Here is a 21,845-nt window from a genome sequence, read left to right on the forward strand (position 1 = left end):
TTGAGAACTTTTAAAAGATAACATGGTACAAAAGGAAGGAATTTGAGGGCAGAGTGGACACTTCCTGGCTCTTCCTTCTTTTCCTGGAAACCAGTCAGGTTACTGGTTTTAAACTGGAGGTGGCAACAGGCATTGCAGCAACTGTGTGACCAGAGGATGGCGAGTTCCTCTGAGTGCAATTCCACGATGCCCTCCTGATATTATTATTACCTCTCTGCCTCTCCCTCTTCTCACTAATGGCAAGCAGACACAGTCCTCTTCTTGTGAGCTACCCACCCCAGCCCTTCCAATTGCATGCACATGTCTAAAAGAGATGCTGGATCCTGGACTGACTCCTGGAACTTAAGGCAATTGCAGCTCAATTTCCATCTTGCCCTGAGCTCCAGGATGCCAAGAGTTAAGCCCTATCATGAAGCAAAAACGCTTAACCTGTCACGCCCCCACATGCGGGTCCCCTCTCTTCCCGCTCCCTGGCCTCTCAGAGAGAGATGGAAACCCCTGATCCCCATCTTACAGTGGGTACCCCAAGATACGGTTTGGTCCAGATAGAAGAGAGCAGCTGGCTGCTGCCGTACCTGGTGGTTCCTTTCCCATGTCACTCATCTATTTCTAGGGCTCACCGCACCTGCCACACAGCTTCTGGACTTTTACTTTTCCCTGGTGAATTCTAAATCAAATAATAGGATGGACAAATCAAGGCAGCTTAGCTCACAGAGAAAGCTACTTGGGGTTTGCTTTCTGTTTTCACATCCTCTAAAACTGTACTGAGGATGGTGTGTGTGTGCGTGTGTGTACGTATGTACTTGGAGGAGGGTGAGGAAGGGGAGGCTGCAGGATTGATTATGACTTATTAAACTATTGGAAAAGAGGCTGAATCATCACAGTCAAAAAGAAATAGCTGCCACTCCATGTGATGTAACTCCCACTTCTTGCCTGTTCCCCTTTGCTCCCTCACAGCATGTAGGAGGGACTGTGCTGGGTCAGACCAGCAGGTGCTGACTGACGTGGCTACAGCAAGGGGACCACCTGTATGGCCGCTGCACCTCCAAGCTGTGGGACGCAGGGACAGCTGGGACCAGTCGACCTCCACTGACCCTCTGATGGCTCCTAGGACTGAATCTTGGACTCCAGGTGTGGGTTTACATGCCCTGCGCTCATTGGGAACTGCATGGAGAAGCGCTGTCCCCTGAGCGCTTTTTCTCCCTTTCCTTAGCCTGGCCCTGCGCCCTGCGCCCTGCGCCCGGGGCTGGCCCACGGTAAACACAGTTTTGCTAACTTGTTTGGCTAAGAAAATCACAGAGGTCCCGGTGTAAATCTGGGTCACCCCGGCCTCCACTCCAGCTGCCTAGAATATGCTGGGTGGAAGGGAATCGATTCTGTGAAATCAGAGGGAAAATATTGCTTGTCCTTGCCCTGAGTCTTGAAGAGAACGAAAACGCTTAACCTTTCACGCCCCTGCATGCGGGTCCCCTCTCTTCCCGCTCCCCGGCTGTCTGTAAGCTCTGCCCGCAGCCACCTGCAGGCGTTTCAGTCGGTCTCACACTTGTCCTTCTACAGGACCCGGGAGGAGGGGTTGGGGGAGGGCGGAGCGAAGCCGCCGTGACGTAGAGGGAGGGGGGCGTGGGGAAATGTGCCGAGGGGCCCGGGCTGGCTGGGCCAGTACAAGCGGCGCAGCCACCCATGCGCGCGCGCTCGCAAGACCACCCGCGCCCAGAACCCCAGTCTGAGGCTTGGCGCCGGGGGGTTTGCGGGCGAGGCGAGCTCTCTACGGGCGAGGGGCTAGTGGGAGCCGGCACAAGAGGGTCGAGGAGCCAGAAACACCAAACGTTCGGCGCTGGGCGCTAGCCAAGCTGCTGCGCGCCGCGGCGCCCAGCTGGCTCGGGGACAGCCGCTGGGTGTCGGAGACCGGAGTTAGCGGATTGCAGCGGAAGAGCAAAGGTGAGGAGTGGTGTGTGTGTGTGTGTGTGAGACAGAGATGGAGGGAGCGAGGAGCGCACTTGGGCACCTGTGTGCATCTGCACTGATGGTGGTGTGCCCATCCGAGTGCCTGAGTGTAGGTCCCGGGACGTGAATCTCCGCTCTTGTGCTTTCTGGGGCGATTGTAGTAGGAATGAACGACAGCGGGTACCCCTGCCTGAGTTAAGGGGGCTGTGGGTAGAGTGTGCTGGAACGGACGTGTCCTCACAGCCTCATGCCCGTGTGCGTGGCGTGTGCCCTTTAGCCCGAGATTTCAGGTGGTAGCTGCGAAGGATGACAACTTCTCTCCCAGCGCCCTGCAAAAGAGACCCGGCGCCAGAGGAGCGAGGCCGTGAGGTGCTAGCTGGGGCTCCTGCGGGAGCGCACCAGAGGCAGGCGGCGGGCGCAGAGCGGAGAAAGGGAGGCTTCTCTCCTGTTCTTTTCCTCCCCCAGCCGGGGAGATAGACGCTGAACGATCTAGGATCCGTCCCCGTCCCCCACCTCGGGACAGAAAGGACAGTTTGTCTAGGTTTGGAGAGACCAAAGCATTGCATAGCCCGTGCCCGAAAGCCGCTGGCCAAGTCCCCAAGCGACTGTCTTCTGCGCCCCGATGTCTCTGGCCTCAGCGCCCCACCCCACCCCCGGCACCCATGCTCTGCGTTTAGAGACTGGGCGTGCTGGCGCTACAATCTTCACTCTTCCCTCGTCTTCCTGGAAATGGCACGGAGTTCTTTGGGAAACCCTTGCTCTGAGGATCAGCGAGTTGGATGGCCAGGAGGACTTTCTGTGCCAGCCGGGAGCATCGGCTCCGCGGTCCTGACAGTCGCCCCTCCATTTCTCAACCTCATATGCCAGCACCGCCCCGGCTTTTCCCAGGCGCTCACGCGCCGCGGTGGCCCACAGGGGCTTTTATCACCCTGCTAGTGGGGGCTCTCGCTCCAGCGGCGCAGAGGCCAAGCCGGGTTCTGAAGTCCCCAAGGGAGGCGGGGGTGGGAAGTGAATGCGGAAAGATGATGGGGAGAGGAGAAACTGAAGCTGAGCAGGATTTAGGACCTCCCCTGATGTCCGGTCGCCATCCCAACACTCATTTTTTGGGCTGGTAACCACAGCCCCTACGTAAAAGGGAGGCGGGGGTGCAGGTGCGTGAGACCATTCTTACCCTCCTCTCCACAGAGCCTGGACTTGGTTCAGAGGAAACCAACCACTAGCCATTTCCAGCATCTAACAATTATTGGGCTGGAAAAACAAAGAATGCAGAAAACCAAACTTCCTTGTACATTTAATTTAACCACAATTCAACAAGAATTGGCTGCCTGGCATTGGAATATTCTTTCTCTGAAACAAAAAGGAAACAGAAATCTCTAGAAGACCTTAAGCGGCTGACTTCTTTGTTAAATAAATCTCCCCATGATTTAAGTTCATTTCTTGCTTAGAGGAGCCTTCCCACTCTCAACCGGCTCCCCAGCCTCCCACCTCCACCACCTTCACCAAGACTCTGAACCCTGTCTGTTGCTACCATTAAGCAATTCTGTCTTGTTGAGTGAAACCCCAGTTAAAATGACCAAGTTAAGGCTGGAAAGCAACACTCAACCCTCCCTCATACTCCCTGCACCATCATCGTTCCTGGCCCAAAAGCTCTTAGACAGGGGCTCTGCCGGCCCAGGGGGACTCCGGGTTACCTGGACATTGGAGTGTGACCATTCATGTTATATAGATGAGCCCCTGGAAATCCCCATGATAAGGTACACTCTAATTGCAGGCAGCTTGAATAGGATTCTGGCTCTGAAGAATTAATCCAACTGACAAGATGGTTAGAAATGACAATGAAACTACCCAAGTTAATCCAGGGATACTAACCACAGTTTCTGTACAGCTTCTGTTTTAATTGCTGCCAGTCTATGGTTTTTTACCCAATACAGACATGAAATTCCAGATCCCCCAAATACTTCACAAAATGGTCAGCCACAAAGCCCAGATCTCACTCCACAGACAGTTGTGTGGTAGGGAAATGAGCACAGAAGGAACCAGCAAGGCACCTGGCAGTTCAGAATGGATCAGAGGCAAAGGTGAGCAAGGATCCTCAAGTACTTGTTGCTGGCCAAGTCTCCTTTAACTCATCTGAAGTCTTTCCAGGGATTAAGGAGTAATCTTCCATCTACACCCAGGCACCAGGAAAAGTACCTAGCTCAGGGGAAATGTGTCAGCCGCGTGAATTATTCCCGCTCTGCTGAACATAACACCCTTTGAACATCTCGCCTCTTCCTAGATTGGCCTCTTTGCTGTCCTCCTGCCTCACTCTTCATACACCCAAGACCCAGCTCAAACATTTCTCTTTGGAAGCCTCCTCTGAGTCCCCCAGGAAAAGAAGGCATTCTTAAGTCGGTCATTTATCTCTCATGCAATTCCCACCCTATATGAGCTGACTTCCTTTCCTATCTCCCCTTTTAAATTATCACCTTCTAGAGGGCACTAGCCAAGTTTGTTTTTTGTTGTTTTTTGTTTTTTGTTTTTTGTTTTTTTTTTTTTTGAGACGGAGTCTCGCTCTGTCGCCCAGGCTGGAGTGCAGTGGTGCCATCTCGGCTCATTGCAAGCTCCGCCTCCTGGGTTCACGCCATTCTCCTGCCTCAGCCCCCGAGTAGCTGGGACTACAGGCGCCCGCTACCATGCCCGGCTAATTTTTTGTATTTTTTAGTAGAGACGGGGTTTCACCGTGTTAGCCAGGATGGTCTCAATCTCCTGACCTCGTGATCCACCTGCCTCGGCCTCCCAAAGTGCTGGGATTACAGGCGTGAGCCACCGCGCCGGGTCAGTTTGTTCATTTCTACATCCCTGCTGTCAGCACAAAGAAGCCTCCTCCCCACCCTAACCCCATGATATTTTTTGAATGGCTGTATATCAATCATTTAACTATGGGATGAACTATCATTTTAGATCTTAAGCCAAGCCAATAGTGTTCCAATTATTTTCTCAGCAAGGAAGTAACACAGGAGTCAGTTGCTTCAAACCAAAGCCCAGTTATCAGCTGTTCAGTCTCTCGGCCACTGAGGAGCAGAGGGGATGCCTTGAGACGTGCAAAAGACTTGGGGCCAGGTGGCCTGTGTTCACATCCCAGCTGCACCAGTTATGTTCAAGAGAATGGGAGTGAGCTCTTTAAACTGTCTAAGCCCCAGTTTCAACATCTCTAAAATGGGGGTAATTATCCCTACCACCTAGGACAGTTGGGGAGATCAAGGGAATCGTGGGTGTGAATGAATTCTATCAGTGCCGGAAGCCTTCTGCTTACTTCTATGAAAGAGCTTGTGTCCCACACCTGCTTCCCGTTTTTGTCCTTAATTAGAAAATGGCAGGCAAATTCTCTGGGGTGTTACAGCACTTGGGAGCAGCATCCCCTTAGGGACTTTGGGAAAGAGCTCTTGAGGAAGTCAAGCATTAGGTACTGGAAAACAAAAACAGAAGAAAAACAAAAAATAAACTGAAGCCTACATTTAAAAAATGAAAGCAAACCAGACTTTTATTTTTAATACTGAAGACTATAAATTGGTTCACCATGCAAGTAGATTTCAATACATCAGAGATAATGAGATGGCAGAGGAAAACATGGGGGCAAAACAACACTTACGAGGTTCCCATTATGAGCCCAACGCAATGCTCGGCGTTTTCACATACATTCCATCATTTAACCTTCATGACACCCCCATATGAACAAATAAGAGTCAGAACCATTAAGGACCAGGCATGCGGTCACACGGGCTCAGTAGTGGAACCCGGTTTGTTCTACCTCTAGAGTCTGGGTTTTTTCCACTATGGCATTTTCAGAACGGAAAGACTCCAAGGCGGTCAGCACAGACTTCCTGGTAGGGAAGAGGCCAGGAATGTCAGTGTCAGACCCTTCTGAGGTCAGGCGCTGAACTTCTGCAAGCTCTGCTTTTCTGCAGTTTAGATCAGTCAACTTCGTAGGGGTCAAAGGATGTGCTTTTTGAAGCCACAGCCCTCCCCAACATGTGCGTCAGCAGATGATGGCTGAACTCAAACCCTTCCCTAGTATTGGAAAAACTACTCAAAAACTGATGAGAAACTCTAGAGCTTAATGTTGATGCGGAAAGATAATACATTTTTCACTGTAAGAGTATGTCTGAGAGGGTAAACCAGAAATGTGTAAATTTGGTGAGAGTTTAAACAGCTCGTGACCGACGGGCCAATCTTCCTTTTTTCCTTCCAGATGTCACACTGGATCCTTGGCCTCCAGGGTCCATTAAGGTGAGAATAAGCTCTCTGGACTGACTGGACCTAGCCTAAGACGGAAAAGCAGCCATGGACATGGTGGATAAGCCACTCAATGGAAGCCACACATGGCTATCCATTCCATTTGACCTGAATGGCTCTGTGGTGTCAACCAACACCTCAAACCAGACAGAGCCATACTATGACCTGACGAGCAATGCAGTCCTCACATTCATCTATTTTGTGGTCTGCATCATTGGGTTGTGTGGCAACACACTTGTCATTTACGTCATCCTCCGCTATGCCAAGATGAAGACCATCACCAACATTTACATCCTCAACCTGGCCATCGCAGATGAGCTCTTCATGTTGGGTCTGCCTTTCTTGGCTATGCAGGTGGCTCTGGTCCACTGGCCCTTTGGCAAGGCCATCTGCCGGGTGGTCATGACTGTGGATGGCATCAATCAGTTCACCAGCATCTTCTGCTTGACGGTGATGAGCATCGACCGATACCTGGCTGTGGTCCACCCTATCAAGTCGGCCAAGTGGAGGAGACCCCGGACGGCCAAGATGATCACCATGGCTGTGTGGGGAGTCTCTCTGCTAGTCATCTTGCCCATCATGATATATGCTGGGCTCCGGAGCAACCAGTGGGGGAGAAGCAGCTGCACCATCAACTGGCCAGGTGAATCTGGGGCTTGGTACACAGGGTTCATCATCTACACTTTCATCCTGGGGTTCCTGGTACCCCTCACCATCATTTGTCTTTGCTACCTGTTCATTATCATCAAGGTGAAGTCCTCTGGAATCCGAGTGGGCTCCTCCAAGAGGAAGAAGTCTGAGAAGAAGGTCACCCGAATGGTGTCCATCGTGGTGGCTGTCTTCATCTTCTGCTGGCTTCCCTTCTACATATTCAACGTTTCTTCCGTCTCCATGGCCATCAGTCCCACCCCAGCCCTTAAAGGCATGTTTGACTTTGTGGTGGTCCTCACCTATGCTAACAGCTGTGCCAACCCTATCCTATACGCCTTCTTGTCTGACAACTTCAAGAAGAGCTTCCAGAACGTCCTCTGCTTGGTCAAGGTGAGCGGCACAGATGACGGGGAGCGGAGTGACAGTAAGCAGGACAAATCCCGGCTGAATGAGACCACGGAGACCCAGAGGACCCTCCTCAATGGAGACCTCCAAACCAGTATCTGAACTGCTTGTAGGGTGGGAAAAAACCAAGCCATGCTCTGTCTACTGGCAATGGGCTCCCTACCCGCACCCGCTTCCTTCCTCCCACCCCTCACACCTGGCTTCTAGAATAGAGGATTGCTCAGCATGAGTCCAATTCAGAGAACAGTGTTTGAGTCAGCTTGTCTGATTGAATGATAATGTGCTAAATTGATTACCTCCCCCTTAAAGCGAACATTGAAATGCAGGTAGGCAATTCAAAGTCTGGAGAAGAGGGATCATGCCTGGCTATCATCTTTAGAAACAACAAAAATAGAAAAAAAAAGTATCTGTGTGTTTGTGTATTTAAAACTCAATATGTAATCTTGTGTTTTTATATTTATCCTTGTATATTCCTATTTATTCTCTGTATAGGCATTACCTACGTTCCCGTGTTCACATACACAAGTATCTAATTCCAGTGTGCATAGTGTAGACGGACATTTGCCACAATACAGTGTCCGCAGAAATGGACTTATCATGAAGTCAGTAAAGTCCAAGCTTCAGGGTCTCTCTTGCACGGGCCTTTCCAAGGCCCAGGAGGGACCTGGGCAGTATGTTCACGTGGTCATATGTTTTTGTAAAAAATTGTGAAAGTAAGATATTTTGTATTGTTTTTCTTAAAGAGGACCCTCCTATAAGCTTCAAACCTCAAAAACTTCTAGCGTCTGCCCTTGCGGATTTGCTTCATTAATTTCAGGCAAGTTAGGTCAATGTAAGAAGGGAAAGGGAGAAGATATTTGAAGAACCAGAACATAAATTCATATGTTTCCACTTCTCAGATATAATCAGAGAATTCTTCATTTGCCCAAAAGGACTCAAGTGGTTGTGGTCATCCATCATTGTATTTATCAAGACAAAGCCAACTTTGTTATAAGATTGCATTGTTTTTCTTTTCAGATTGCTTTAGTTTTTCTTAGGGAGCCATGAGGGGGGAGAATCACTAACATGAAAGGCAAAAGATGGACTATGATTCCAGTGGAGAAACAATTTTCTTCTCTCCATCGTGAAAATAAGTGAATAAGAGTGAAGCAAAATTACACCTTTATGAGAAACCATAAAATTGTTTTTATTTTTCAGGCCAGAGATAGCTTCCTAATGAAAGAAAATGGAAATGTAATTCAACGACGCCTCAAAGGGGATTCTAGAGGACTTCATACAAAGCTGGGCATTAAGAAAACCACAATGCATGGCCGGGCGCGGTGGCTCACACCTGTAATCCCAGCACTTTGGGAGGCCAAGGTGGGTGGATCACCTGAGGTCAGGAGTTCGAGACCAGCCTGGCCAACATGGTGAAACGCCGTCTCTACTAAAAATACATAAATTAGCCGGGCAAAGTGGCATGTGGCTGTAATCCCAGCTGCTTGGGAGGCTGAGGCAGGAGAATCACTTGAACCTGGGAGGTGGAGGTTGCAGTGAGCTGAGATTGTGCCACTGCACTCCAGCCTGGGGAACAAGAGAAAACTCAGTCTCAAAAAACAAAAAAAAAAAAACAAAAAAAAACCCCACAATGCATACTAAAGACCAGAGGACACTGTTCATAAAACAAAAGCACCCTTTCCTGCCAATGAATATGCAGCATGCGGGGGGTATGGTCTGAGTGTTGGTAGGGCTCCACTACTCGGAAATACTGCTGTGCCGCCTTCCCTGCTAACTGTATACGCAGTAACTGTCATATATTTAATTCCATGGACTCTCTGAGCCGCTCTGCAAGGACTATTGTAGACAGGCACTTCACACCATAAAGTGGCATTTTTTTTGTTCCCGAAACTGACATTTACAAGCGATAAGAAAAGAGATAATGTCCATTTCATTGACTGATCATTTTCCAGAGTACGAAGAAATACACACCTGGGTGTCTGCAAGGATGTCATCATCTTTGGGTTTTGTCTGAGAGCATCACTCAGCATCTCACACATAGATTTTACCGTATTTTTAAATGAGCTTTCCTCTTCTGGCTCCCTAAGCAAGGGATGTTGGCCAGTGGGAGTGACTAAGTGCTCCACCTGTGGGTGTCCTTCATGTGCTGCTTTTTCTGTGTAATTCACACCACCTCATTCCCAAAAGTACTTCCTGTGGCTCAGAAAAATGTGTTCAATAAGATTTTGGATAGATAAATCCATACAAAAATAAAAAGAGGTACAGTTATAAAACAAGACTATAGAAAAAGTTGTTGCAGAAATTGCATGCAGTAAAATCCCACACCATTAGCAAAAGTAAGGTCAACTGCAAGTTCAGCTCAGGGCTTCCTAGCAGCCATGTTTAGCAAAGTGTGACTTTTTTTTTTTTTTTTTTTTTTTTTTTTTTTTTTTTTAACAAAAACAAGCAAAGATTTGGAAGAAAATGCTTTAGACCTAACTTTACAATTATTATAACATAAGATGTTCCAGGGTCCTTGAATAAATGCTGAGTTTTAGGGAAATGATTCCAAGGGACCAAGAATTGGTAGAAATAAATTCAAGGCAGAGAAGACTAACTCTACAGGCCAGGCATGATGGTTTATGCCTGTAATCCCAGCACTTTGGGAGGCCAAGGTGGGTGGATTGCCTGAGATCAAGAGTTCAAGACCAGCCTGGCCAACACAGTGAAACCCTGTCTCTATTAAAAATACAAAAAATTAGCCACGCGTGGTGGTGGGCGCCTGTAATCCCAGCTACTCGGGAGGCTGAGGCAGGAGACTGACTTGAACCCGGGAGGTGGAGGTTGCAGTGAGCCGAGATCGTGCCATTGCACTCCAGCCTGAGCAACAAGAGCGAAACTTCATCTCAAAAACAAACCAAAAACAAAACCACGAATTCTATAGTACTCATGACTCTGCAACCAGAGAAACTACCTGTAGGGAGGCCAGAGTCCAAAGCAGCCACCTGGAACCTGAAAATGAAATGCAGACCCAGGCGTCTGTGGGTCGTCATCAGCAGGATGACCATTCTAAGGCTAACAGACAGGCTTTTAAATCTGATGCTATAATTCCATTCAAATACACAGTTAGGTTTCTACCATAGGGAAAGCTATTCTCCACTTTCTGAAATATCTGTTTCAAAGATAACTTGCTCTCTGGTTTTCTTTTATCTAAAAGAGAGAAGCAACATGCTAATTTAAAGGTTAACATCATTTTAATTCAAAAATTTCAGTCTCCATTCCATATTTAATGATGAAGACAAATCTGCTGGGTGCTGGGAGGGAATAGAAAGTAATACACTCCATTGATTTCAGAGTATCTAATCACTTGGGTTATGCAAGCTGCTACTTACCTGCCATTAGCATGGGTAGTTAAGTGCTGATTAAACCTAAGTGAACTCAGTGAAAAAGATATTGGGAAAGATAATATGATATTGCGGTCTATGTTGAATGTTAGCTTGCGTGTCAGTAACAGAGTTGGGTAATATTGGACGTGTAGATGAAACTTTAGCAGGGTTGGGCACGGTGCTCACGCCTGTAATCCCAGCACTTTAGGAAGCCAAGGCAGGCGGATCACCTGAGGTCAGGAGTTCAAGACCAGCCTGGCCAACATGATGAAACCCCGTCTCTACTAAAAATACAAAAAAAAAAAATTAGCTGGGTGTGGTGGCGTGCACCTGTAATCCCAGCTACCCAGGAGGCTGAGGCAGGAGAATCGCTTGAACCCGGGAGGTGGAGGTTGCAGTGAGCCAAGATCGTGCCACTGTACTTCAGCCTGGGTGACAGAGCAAGACTCCATCTCAAAAAAAAAAAAAAAAGAAAAAGAAACTTAAGTGGGGTTCATACCATAGCGTGGCACAATCTAGAAGGCAGAGGGACATTGGAGAATAAAATGGCATGCAGAGAGGAACATGCAGGCTGGTGGATGGGGCTTCTAGACCTGGCAGTGAACTGGAGTCTATTTGCTTACACAAATTCTTTCCATAATGGAATACAAGTGTTTCTTGCCAAAGCTTGCAGTCCTAGCTGCCCTAGATGAGGAGCACCGTGCTGGAAAAGTGCACAGGCTAATCACAGAGACAGGTAGGGAGCAAAGGACTGTCAAAATACATGTTCCGGGCTGGGCACAGTGGCTCACACCTGTGATCCCAGCACTTTGGGAGGCCGAGGCAGGGGAATCACTTGAGCCCAGGATTTTGAGACTAGCCTGGGCAATATGGTGAGACCCTGTCTCTTTAAAAAAAAAAAAAAAAAGAAAAAAAGAAAGAAAAAAAGTCTCATATTCCTGATCAGCTCTGAATGTGACTATTCAATGAAGACAGTAAAGTTACAGTGGAAGGCACACATGACCTTTGGCCTTGCTAAAGAACAGTGGCTGAAGGTCTAGCAAACATAATGCTCATCTTAGGTTACCTGTTGATTTAAAAACAACAAAAAAACCCCATAAAAATAGTAAAATATAAAAACAAATTAATGTTTTATAAACCCTGGGGAAAATAATTTCAGCAAAGTACAAAAATTTAAAGCATTCCTTTCTTTAATTTTGTAATTCTTTACTGTAGAACAGCTCAAAATATCAGTTCTGTTTCAAGTAACAGAATTGCTAACTGAGCAGGGAAATGTAATTTGGATTGTAAAATTCTTGCTTTAATAAAAATTCCTTAAACAGTTAAAAAAAAAAAAAAGGAGAAAGAAAGAAAGGTGGCAAGAGAAGTATCAAAAGTTTCCATAGATGGTTGGGAAGATATGATTAGTGTTTCCAAAACGTGTATCATTCTAAGAATCCCAATAGCTGGCAAGCCAAGCAGTGGAACTTAAAGTCATGACAATCAATCACTTGTCTCATCCACGTTTTTGCCAAATTCAAAAACACCAAATTTCCCATCAAACATTCTGTCAGAGTAAACCTTTACCTAAGTTCTTGTTTTGCTTTTAACATGTGAATTTCTGGGAACATTCTCATGGGCAGGCTCTAATTTTTTTTTTTTGAGACAGAGTTTCACTTTTTCACCTAGGCTGGAGTGCAGTGGCACGATCTTGGCTCACTGCAACCTTCGCCTCCTGGGTTCAAGTGATTCTCCTGGCTCAGCCTCCCAAGTAGCAGGGATTACAGGCATGCGCCACCACACCCAGCTAATTTTTGTATTTTTAGTGGAGATGGGGTTTTGCCATGTTGGCCAGGCAGGTCTCAAACTCTTGACCTCAGGTGATCCGCCTGCCTCAGTGTCCCAAAGTGCTGGGATTACAGGCATGAGCCACCACGCTCGGCCAATTTTTCATCATCTCTCCCTTTCCTGGCATTATTGAAGGGACAGGCTGGGTTGGCGGGGGGGGCGGCACAGGGAAAGAACACCTCTTTGCTTAGATATTGGTGTCTAGTGGGGATACTAAGTTCATTTCCTGATCCTGCTAGGCCTGGAAGCAGGAAAGAAATGTCCTGGTTAGAGATAAAATCGTCCTGTCCTTTTAGAGAAGCCTGTTAAAGAATATGATGCAAAGCCACCTTCAACGAAATCTGAAATGACACCCCACAGCCTTGTCCACTCCAATTACTCAGTGACAGGGCCTCCAGTTGCTTAAGCCATAGAGAAGGCCCCTTTGCAGTGGGAGTCACTGAAGACAGAAAGGGAAGCCCAGGATGAACCCAGTCCTAAGGGCTGCTGGGGGCCACCAAATAAGACTGTTGTAGCCCTGGACACAGAGGGAGACACGGTCAAACCAGATTCTTACAAAGAATACATTGCCAAGGACCCTGAAGGAAATCTGCTAGTCTCAAGAGAGGAAGACTCACGACCAGCTCTCTGGGACTACCTGTCAACTCAGCAGGTGCAGCCAGGGAAAAGCCATGCTGCTTCTGCCCTCCCAGTGGGCTAGGCTATCAGTCCTGGAAGGGTTCCTGTCCCCACGTAAGGGGATATGTACATTGCTGAGTACGCTGATATCTTTTTCATGGGTATGATTTTTTTTTTTTTTTTTTGAGACAGAGTCTTGCTCTGTTGCCCAGGCTGGAGTGCAGTGGCCTTATCTCGGCTCACTGCAAGCTCCGCCTCCCAGGTTCACGCCATCTCCTGCCTCAGCCTCCCGAGTAGCTGGGACTACAGGCGCCCGCCACCTCCCCGGCTAGTTTTTTTGTACTTTTTAGTAGAGACGGGGTTTCACCGTGTTCGCCAGGATGGTCTCGATCTCCTGACCTCGTGGTCCGCCCGTCTCGGCCTCCCAAAGTGCTGGGATTACAGGCTTGAGCCACCGCGCCCGGCCATGGGTATGATTTTTTAACAAGAAAGCTAAATGGTTCTCGTGTAACATAACTGGTATAGTTTGGCTGTGTCCCCACCAAAATTTCATCTTGAACTGCAGCTCCCATAATCCCCATGTGTCGTGGGAGGGACCCAGTGGGAGGTAACTGAATCATGGGAGCAGTTACCTCCATGCTGTTCTCGTGATAGCGAGTGAGTTCTCACGAGATCCGATGGTTTTATAAGGGGCTTTCCCCCCTCCTTCACTCTGCACTTCTCCTTGCTGCCGTCATGTGAAGAAGGACATGTTTGCTTCCTCCTTCTGCCATGATTGTAAGTTTCCTGAGGCCTCCCCAGCCATGTTGAACTTTGAGTTAATTAAACCTGTTTCCTTTATAAATTACCCAGTCTCAGGTATGTCTTTATTAGCAGCGTGAGAACGGACTAATGCAATAACCAAGGCTTGGTGGCTTTCTTAACATTAACCAGCATCCTACTTCTCAGGAGACATGGATGGTGTTCTAAGGCTCTCAAGTTCTCAACTTGTACCTTCACTCTAGTTTATGCTCCCAAGCATATGCACACATAAACACATACGTAATGTACATGCATATAGGTGGTATGACAGAACACACGTGTGATGCTTCACATGTATGATGCCCTCCTTTTGTCCACTGTCCTGCTCCAGCCCATTTCCATGGCTCAGTCTACATCTGCTCATCTTGTTTGCTTAAGTACCATGCATGTGAAAGACATGCTCACGTGTGCATATTCATGCACATACATGTGAGGCACACATGTGATGCATATGTGCACTTGGGAGGTATGTGTGTGACATATGTGTACACACAGTATACATCCTATATTGCCTCGGCAAGACCTCAATGCAGAGATTCTCCAGTAGCTTTAAACAGAGGGTGATAAGTATAATTTGACTAACTCATCTCAAATCTAGGCATATGTAGTCTTTTTTTTTTTTTGGAGACAGAATTTCGCTTTTTTTGCCCAGGCTGGAATGCAGTGGCGTGATATTGGCTCACTGCAACCTCCACCTCCCGGGTTCAAGTGATTCACCTGTCTCAGCCTCCCGAGTAAGTGGGATTACAGGCATGTGCCATCACGCCTGGCTAATTTTTTTGTATTTTTAGTACAGATGAGGTTTCACTATGATGGCCAGGCTGGTCTCGAACTCCTGACCCCAAGTGATCCACCCACCTCAGCCTTCCAAAGTGCTGGGATTACAGGCATGAGCCACCCCACCTGGGGGTCACCAAATAAGACCAAATAAGGCCACCAGTTAGTCATTTTTTCTAGACTGCTGCTACAATAGGGAGGAGGGCACTGTGCATAAACTAATTTTTTACCCAGAGAATTCTGTGCTAGATCACAGACTGCGTGCCTAGCATGCCTAGCCCCGGCCAGCTGTCCCTGCCTCAATTCAACAACAACAACAACAAAGAATTGGCAAGAGGGTGTGATGGTTTCCTACAAATCACCCCCACCAGTCCATCAGCATAAAGCACTTGTACTGCTAACAGCAACGTTTTTGCATTAAAAAAAGATGTAATTTCTTCACAGAAAAATCACTGAAAATAATTCTTAAATTGAGTCTCATCAATGACAGCATCTTAACAGACATTTCTTCCCCCTGGCCCTCCCGACCATGCTTCTTAAACAAATCCAAGGCTGAACCCTAAGGGGAAGCTGTGATACTCTGCCACTGAGAAAATGAATGACTGCTCTCTTCCTTGCCCGTGAGCGTACCTCTGCAAAAGAGTCTCTTAAACAGAAAAGAAACCCTCCCCTTGTCCATGGTCCTGCTTGTTTATTTCCATGGCTTGGGATATCTACCTTGGCTCATATTGTTTGCTTAAGTATCAGCCAGTGTGTGATGGAGAGTGTTGTTATATCTTTCTTTGAGCAACGTCTGATCTCCAGGGTTCATTCTCAAGATTAATTAAAGCTAGCCTAGTCTCAGCTGTGCTGTCAGCCCAGCCTGCCAGACACTCACAGAGCAAAGGCTTGGGTGGAAGGAAGACTTACTTTGTTTGCCTTCAGCTTAAGCACTTTTTGGCAGATGAAAATCCTGTCCTAAATAGCTCTTCCAAATTCCCAGGTGGTTGGGCTCGGGAGATGACAGACCACAGCTGTTCCACTTTTCTTCTCTGCACCTTCATGTGACCATCTATCTCCAAGGGTTTGCAAGCTCAAAGGTAGCAGAACATGCAACTTCAGCCATACCATGTGGCCTCCTCGAAGGTCTGTCTTTGCAGCCCAGGAAACCTATTGCTTCTTGGTTTTAAATGTAACCTTTCTAGTCCAGCTGAGCCGACGCAAAATCTGGTTGGCTACCAGCAATATGGTTCTGGGATGCTGGGCACACATGGAAATGGGTATTCAGATAGTTTGGGATTTTGAGGGCTTCCTTCCTGCCTCCAGGGTCAATAAAGTAATTTTTTTTTTTTTTTTTTTTTGAGACGGAATCTCCCTCTGTTGCCCAGGCTGGAGTACAGGGGCGTGATCTCGGCTCACTGCAGCCTCTGCCTCCTGGGTTCATGCAATTTTCGTGTCTCAGCCTCCCCAGTAGCTGGGATTACAGGAATGTGCCACCACACCCAGCTAATTTTTGTATTTTAGTAGAGACGGGGTTTCACCATGTTGGTCAGGCTGGTCTTGAACTCCTGACCTCAAGTGATCCACCTGCCTCGGCCTTAAAATCCCTTTTTAAAGAGGCATTTGAGAATCCCACATTATCTCCTTTAAACAACTCGAAAGGGACACTTCATTTTCATAAAATGCTGTTGGGAAGCAATTTCGAAGGAGTCAACAAAGGCATTTCATCCCAGGGTGGATGGAGCAGAGCCGGGTCTCATTCTTTATCTCCATCTCTCCTTCCTTTTGGTCTTGCCTGCCCTTTGACAGAAGCAATTTATTATGTAGTTGAGCAGGAGAAAACGGCTCCTAGTTGGAACAGCCAGCTAAGACAGGGTTCCCATTAACTTGGAGGGGTCAACCAGCCAGCTTAGCCAGCTCACTGAGGTCCCATACGCACACTCTGATTGCCAATAAAAAGTAGCAACAGACAATTCAAGGAGAAAGACCCAGGAAAGTCTCCACTGGAGAGTCCAACATCCTGAGAGCCAGCTCATCAATAAAGAGCAGGGCGTGGAGTACGGGGAGCTGATGTTTAGAACTCGTTAAAAGCTAGTATAATCTGAACAGCGCATTGTTCCTGAATCCTTCCTACTCCTGATTTCATAGCTAATCTGTCCATCACTCTCTGGCTGTCACTCACCCATAAACAACAGCAGATCTTTATAAACAGTATATCAATCATGATCAAAGGAAACTGAACACTCTTTCCACACGGCTCCCACACACCCCTCACCCCCGCTCTGTCCTTTTGGGTGGTGCTGACAAACTGAGATCACCCCAGTCTTTGAAGACTAAATGGAGACAAGGAAGCTCGGGACATCCAGGAAAAGCCTTCAACAGCTCTGACTGCAAAAACAGTTTCAATTATGTGATGTGATTGATGGTTTTAACATGTCAAGAATAGGTGCGCACACGGTCCACAGCTAGAATTTTTATTATTATTATTATTTATTTTTCGAGACAGACTCTCGCTCTGTCATCCAGACTAGAGTGCAATGGTACGATCTCGGCTCACTGCAACCTCCACCTCCCGGGTTCAAGCAATTCTCCTGCCTCAGCCTCCCCAGTAGCTGGGATTACAGGCACGTGCCACCATGCCTGGCTAATTTTTATATTTTTAGTAGAGATGGGTTTTCGCCATGTTGGCCAGGCTGGTCTCGAATTCCTAACGTCAAGTGATCTGTCCACCTCAGCCTCCCAAAGTGCTGGGATTACAGGCATGAGTCGCTGTGCTTATTATTATTATTATTATTATTATGGTATTTTGAATGTGATTATTCTTACTAATATGTCATCTCTGCATGTCCAGTATTTCAATAAAATAGTTAAAACTGTTTTTGCTTTCTAATGAGACTTTGTGACTGGGTGTGTTTCTCTGTCAGATGAATTTACCTCCGTATTTGCTGTTAAAAGTGATTGTATAATCCTAATCCTACAAAACAAGCGGCAAATGTTTCTTTTTAGTGACTTACTTTTTAAAAAATTTACAAGTGTACCATTTTATAGCTATCTTCACACAAAATCACATTCTCAATGAAAGAGACTCAGATCGAAGTTTGTTCATTAGGCCAGCTACGTGAACTCACCCCTGTCCCCACCTGCCTCTGAAAAACATCCCACATGCTCATGAAAGACGACCAGAGTCCTAAGTGACATAACCTACACTTTCCAAGCTTCCTAAAGCCCTGAACTAGAAATAGGCTTTAAAATTTAACAATTTGTTTTAAAACTCTAAGCCCGCCGGGTGTGGTGGCTCACGCCTGTAATCCCAGCACTTTGAGAGGCCGAGGCAGGCGGATCACAAGGTCAGGAGATTGAGACCATCCTGGCTAACATGGTGAAACCCCATCTCTACTAAAAATAGAAAAAAACTAGCTGGGCAAGGTGGCAGCACCTGTAGTCCCAAGTACTCGGGAGGCTGAGGCAGGAGAATGGCGTGAACCCGGGAGGCGGAACTTGCAGTGAGCCGAGATGGCGCCACTGCACTCCAGCCTGGGCGACAGAGCGAGACTCCATCTCACCAAACAAACAAACAAAACAAAAAAAACTCTAAGCCCAACGAAAAGCCTATACAGTCTTTTCTAGATGTTACCAAGGTCTTTGCAATCATTTGAGAGCAAAAGAAAAAAACAAAAGAAAAACCTTGAAAATTGGCAACTACTGGTGAATCCCATTTTGTCCACAGACTGGTTTTTTGTTTTTTTGTTTTTTTAAAGACGGTGTCTTGCTCTGTTGCCCAGGCTGGAGTGCAGTGGCATGATCTCGGTTCACTGCAACCTTCGTCTCCTGGGTTCAAGTGATTCTCCTGCCTCAGCCTCCCAAGTAGCTGGGATTACAGGCACCTGCTACCAAGCCCGGATGATTTTTTGTATTTTTAGTAGAGACGGGGTTTTGCCATGTTGGCCAGGCTGGTCTCGAACTCAATCTTGACCTAGGTGATCCACCCGCCTCAGCTTCTCAAAGTGCTAGGATTACAGGTGTGAGCCACCACACCCAGCCACAGAGACTAATTTTTAATGGCCCCATCTGATTTCTTCCAGATTTTGTAGCCTAGTTTAAACAGAATGTCTGCTTAAGTCATCGTCAAGCAGATGACAAAGGGGTGCCCTAAAAATGCCATAAAGACACACCAGGTCTCAGTGACAGCAAAGCTGACTATAGAGAAATGCCAAGAGTTTAGAAATTAGGCCCCCAAAACCAACTTGTTACCATCTTCTCATCTTTCTTTCACTCAAATCCAAAACATAATGAATTTCCAGTTGCTTAAATTAGATACTAAAATCAGAAAAAAATTAGCTGATTTGTAGCTATGATCACTATGTACCAAGCCCTGTTCTAAGCACTTAATATGCATCATCTCATTCAATTCCCATAAGAGCTCTCTGAATGAAGTAGGTGCTACTTTTATTCCCATTATACAGATGAGCAAACTGAGGTATGGCACGCTTGAGTCACTTTCCCAGAAGCTGCACTCTTAACCACTTCTCCACATGGCATGACCACCTACAGAAAGTGTGAGCTTGAGCAAGTGCCTGACCTTCCAGAGACCAGTCTTCCTCATTTGCAAAACAGGGATAACGCCAAGTACCTCAAGGAATTCTGTTAAGATCAGAGAAAGAAAATATTGAAGACAATTTGTCACATTATCAGACATAGAGAGGTACCCAGTACATATTAGCGTCCCCTCACCTTTAATCAGAGCAAAAGAAGACCAGAAATGTTTTGGTTGTTAAACAGCTGATCATTTTCCAAAATTGCTAATATTAAACCACGGCTTCTAATCCTGCCATCGGTAGAAAGCTCGACCAGCGCTAACAAAATCAGCCATGTGACGCAAGATGAAAGCAAATCGGAGTGCAGAAAAGTAAATGCAATTAGCTGGCTACCTGATAAGGTGGTACACGCTGCACCAGGAGTGTGCCTTTCTGGCTAGAGGACTTTACTCCTCTCTTAACCTGAATTAAATGGTCTCTACCACACGGGACCAGGAATAAACTTCCACCTCCCTAAACAGAGCTTCATCTTGCCAAAGCATTCTGGAAACTCAGCAGTTCGTGGTATGTTACAAACCGCTGAGCCCTTTTCCTCCTCCCTCCAGTGTGGGACCACGGTTGGCCCGGGGCTTGGCTCACCAGAGAGAGAGGAGCGTGCAGCGAATCCTGGGTTTATCACCATCTGCACGGCTCCAGGGTCCAGCTGGAGACAGATGGCACACTCGCAAGGGTTTAACTGAAATGAATGGAATGAAGGAGCTACATACAGAGGTGGGGGCAGGCGCAAAAGAACCACCAAGAGACGGATGAGGTGCCTGGAGACTGGGCACGGGACTAAGGGAATAAAAAGGCTTAAAAGGGACAGAAGCCTTCTCTAACGCCATAAGGAACATTCAAAAGTCCAGACTTCGCATTGTTTGAGGGGGAGGGGAAGGGCTGCTGATAGTCATAAATATAAATATGAATGAATTCAGCATTTCTGAAACTAGACTAAATCAATCTGGTCATTTTCTTTCTCTCATTTAAGAATTGTAGGGTAATGCATAGTTGGAATATTTACAGGTTTTTTTTTTTTTTTTTTTAGCATATCAGGAAGTTACCTTATTACAAAGCTAAATTTTTATTCAGGCACTCAATGAATATTGAGTGTCTACTGTGTGCCAGAGATTGTTTTAGAAGCTGAGAATTTAGTAAGAAAGACAAAAGATAGAGCAGAAGACAGGTACAATGGTGCACGCCTGTAGTCCCACCTACTTGTGAGGCTGTTGGGAGGATCCCTTGAGCCAGGAGTTCGAGATCAACCTGGGAAACATAGCAAGACCTTGTCTCTAAATAAATAAATAAATAAAAGACAGACCAGGTCTCTGCTCCTTGTTGTGAAAGAGACACTCGACAAACACACGTAAATAGATGATGTAATTTCAATACCGCATCAAATGCTATAATGAAAATGCATAAGCAGGCCAGGCACAGTGAGTGGCTCACGCCTGTAATTCCAACACTTTGGGAGAACGAGGTGGGCGGATCACCTGAGGTCAGGGGTTCGAGACCAGCCTGGCCAACATGGTTAAACCTGTCTCTACTGGGGCCAGGCACGGTGGCTCAAGCCTGTAATCCCAGCACTTTGGGAGGCCGAGACGGGCGGATCACGAGGTCAGGAGATCGAGACCATCCTGGCTAACACAATGAAACCCCGTCTCTACTAAAAATACAAAAAAATTAGCCGGGCGAGGTGGCGGGCGCCTGTAGTCCCAGCTACTCGGGAGGCTGAGGCAGGAGAATGGCGTAAACCCGGGAGGCGGAGCTTGCAGTGAGCCGAGATAGTGCCACTGCACTCCAGCCTGGGCGACAGAGCAAGACTCCGTCTCAAAAAAAAAAAAAAAAAAAAAAAAACAAAACCTGTCTCTACTAAAAATAACAAAAATTAGCTGGGTGTGGTGGCGCATGCCTGTAATCCCAGCTACTTGGGAGGCTGAGGTGGAAGAATCACTTGAACCCAGGAGGCGGAGGTTGCAGTGAGCCGATACGGTGCCACTGTACTCTAGTCTAGGCAGCACCGCTGCACTCTAGCCTAGGCGACAAGCGTGAAATGCCCTCTCAAAACAAAAAAGTAAAAGAAAATGCATAAGTGGCAAAGAGTGGGGGTTAAAGGCCTGGGTTCAAGAGTCACACAGCTGGTTTATATCTCAACTCTGCTACTTCCTCAATGATTTGGGGCAAATTACATAACCCCTCCCTTGGCCCCAGTTTCCTCCTCAGTGAAGTGGAGATAACAACAGGATCTGAAGCAGGCATGGTGACTCATTCCTGTAATCCCAGCACTTTAGGAAGTTGAGGCGGGAAGGCTGCTTGAGCCCAAGAGTTTGAAACCAGCTAGGCAACATAGCAAGACCCAGTCTCTCCAAAAAAATAGCCAGGCATGATGGCACGCACTTGTGGTCCCAGCTACTCAGCAGGCTAAGGTGGGAAAATCACTCGAGCCCAAGGGGTCGAGGCTAGAGTGAGCTGTGATGGCACCACTACAGTCCAGCCTGGGCAACAGAGCAAGACCCTATCTCAAGAGAAAAAAAAAGGACACAGGATCAAAACAGTTCACATTCAAGTTTCATAAGAGTGATAACAGTGGCTGACATGTATTGAGCTGTTGATAAACACCAGCTTTTAATTTAGA

General features: G+C 47.0%; 2 protein-coding genes and 1 pseudogene across 4 annotated transcripts in view; 1 reads left to right on the plus strand and 2 right to left on the minus strand.

Moving 5' to 3' along the window:
- LOC105469096 (solute carrier family 39 member 11) overlaps window positions 1-21,845 on the minus strand; it is a 565,539-nt gene that overhangs the window by 534,820 nt on the left and 8,874 nt on the right. The gene's annotated exons all lie outside the window — the stretch shown is intronic.
- LOC105469095 (DNA-directed RNA polymerase III subunit RPC10-like) overlaps window positions 1-21,845 on the minus strand; it is a 31,334-nt pseudogene that overhangs the window by 638 nt on the left and 8,851 nt on the right.
- LOC105469094 (somatostatin receptor 2) lies at window positions 1,640-9,695 on the plus strand. Of its 2 annotated transcripts, XM_071083518.1 has the most exons (3): window positions 1,640-1,938; window positions 6,176-7,260; window positions 8,473-9,695. In XM_071083518.1, exons 2-3 carry the CDS (start codon window positions 6,268-6,270, stop codon window positions 8,686-8,688), a joined length of 1,209 nt encoding a protein of 402 aa, XP_070939619.1. In that variant the 5' UTR covers window positions 1,640-1,938; window positions 6,176-6,267; the 3' UTR covers window positions 8,689-9,695. The 2 variants fall into 2 exon arrangements, with proteins under 2 accessions (XP_070939619.1, XP_011717982.1); XM_011719680.2 differs by lacking the exon at window positions 8,473-9,695 and having other exon boundaries at window positions 1,642-1,938; window positions 6,176-7,599.

The sequence above is a fragment of the Macaca nemestrina genome, chromosome 17 (genome assembly GCF_043159975.1).
Source record: "Macaca nemestrina isolate mMacNem1 chromosome 17, mMacNem.hap1, whole genome shotgun sequence".
Taxonomy (NCBI): Eukaryota; Metazoa; Chordata; class Mammalia; order Primates; family Cercopithecidae; genus Macaca; species Macaca nemestrina.

Excerpts from the sequence above, each read along its gene's own strand:
- LOC105469094 (XM_071083518.1), top strand. The coding sequence starts at position 6,268 with ATGGACATGGTGGATAAGCCACTCAATGGAAGCCACACATGGCTATCC. Across the intron at positions 7,261-8,472 it reads ACGTCCTCTGCTTGGTCAAG|GCCAGAGATAGCTTCCTAAT; the intron begins GTGAGCGGCACA and ends TTTATTTTTCAG.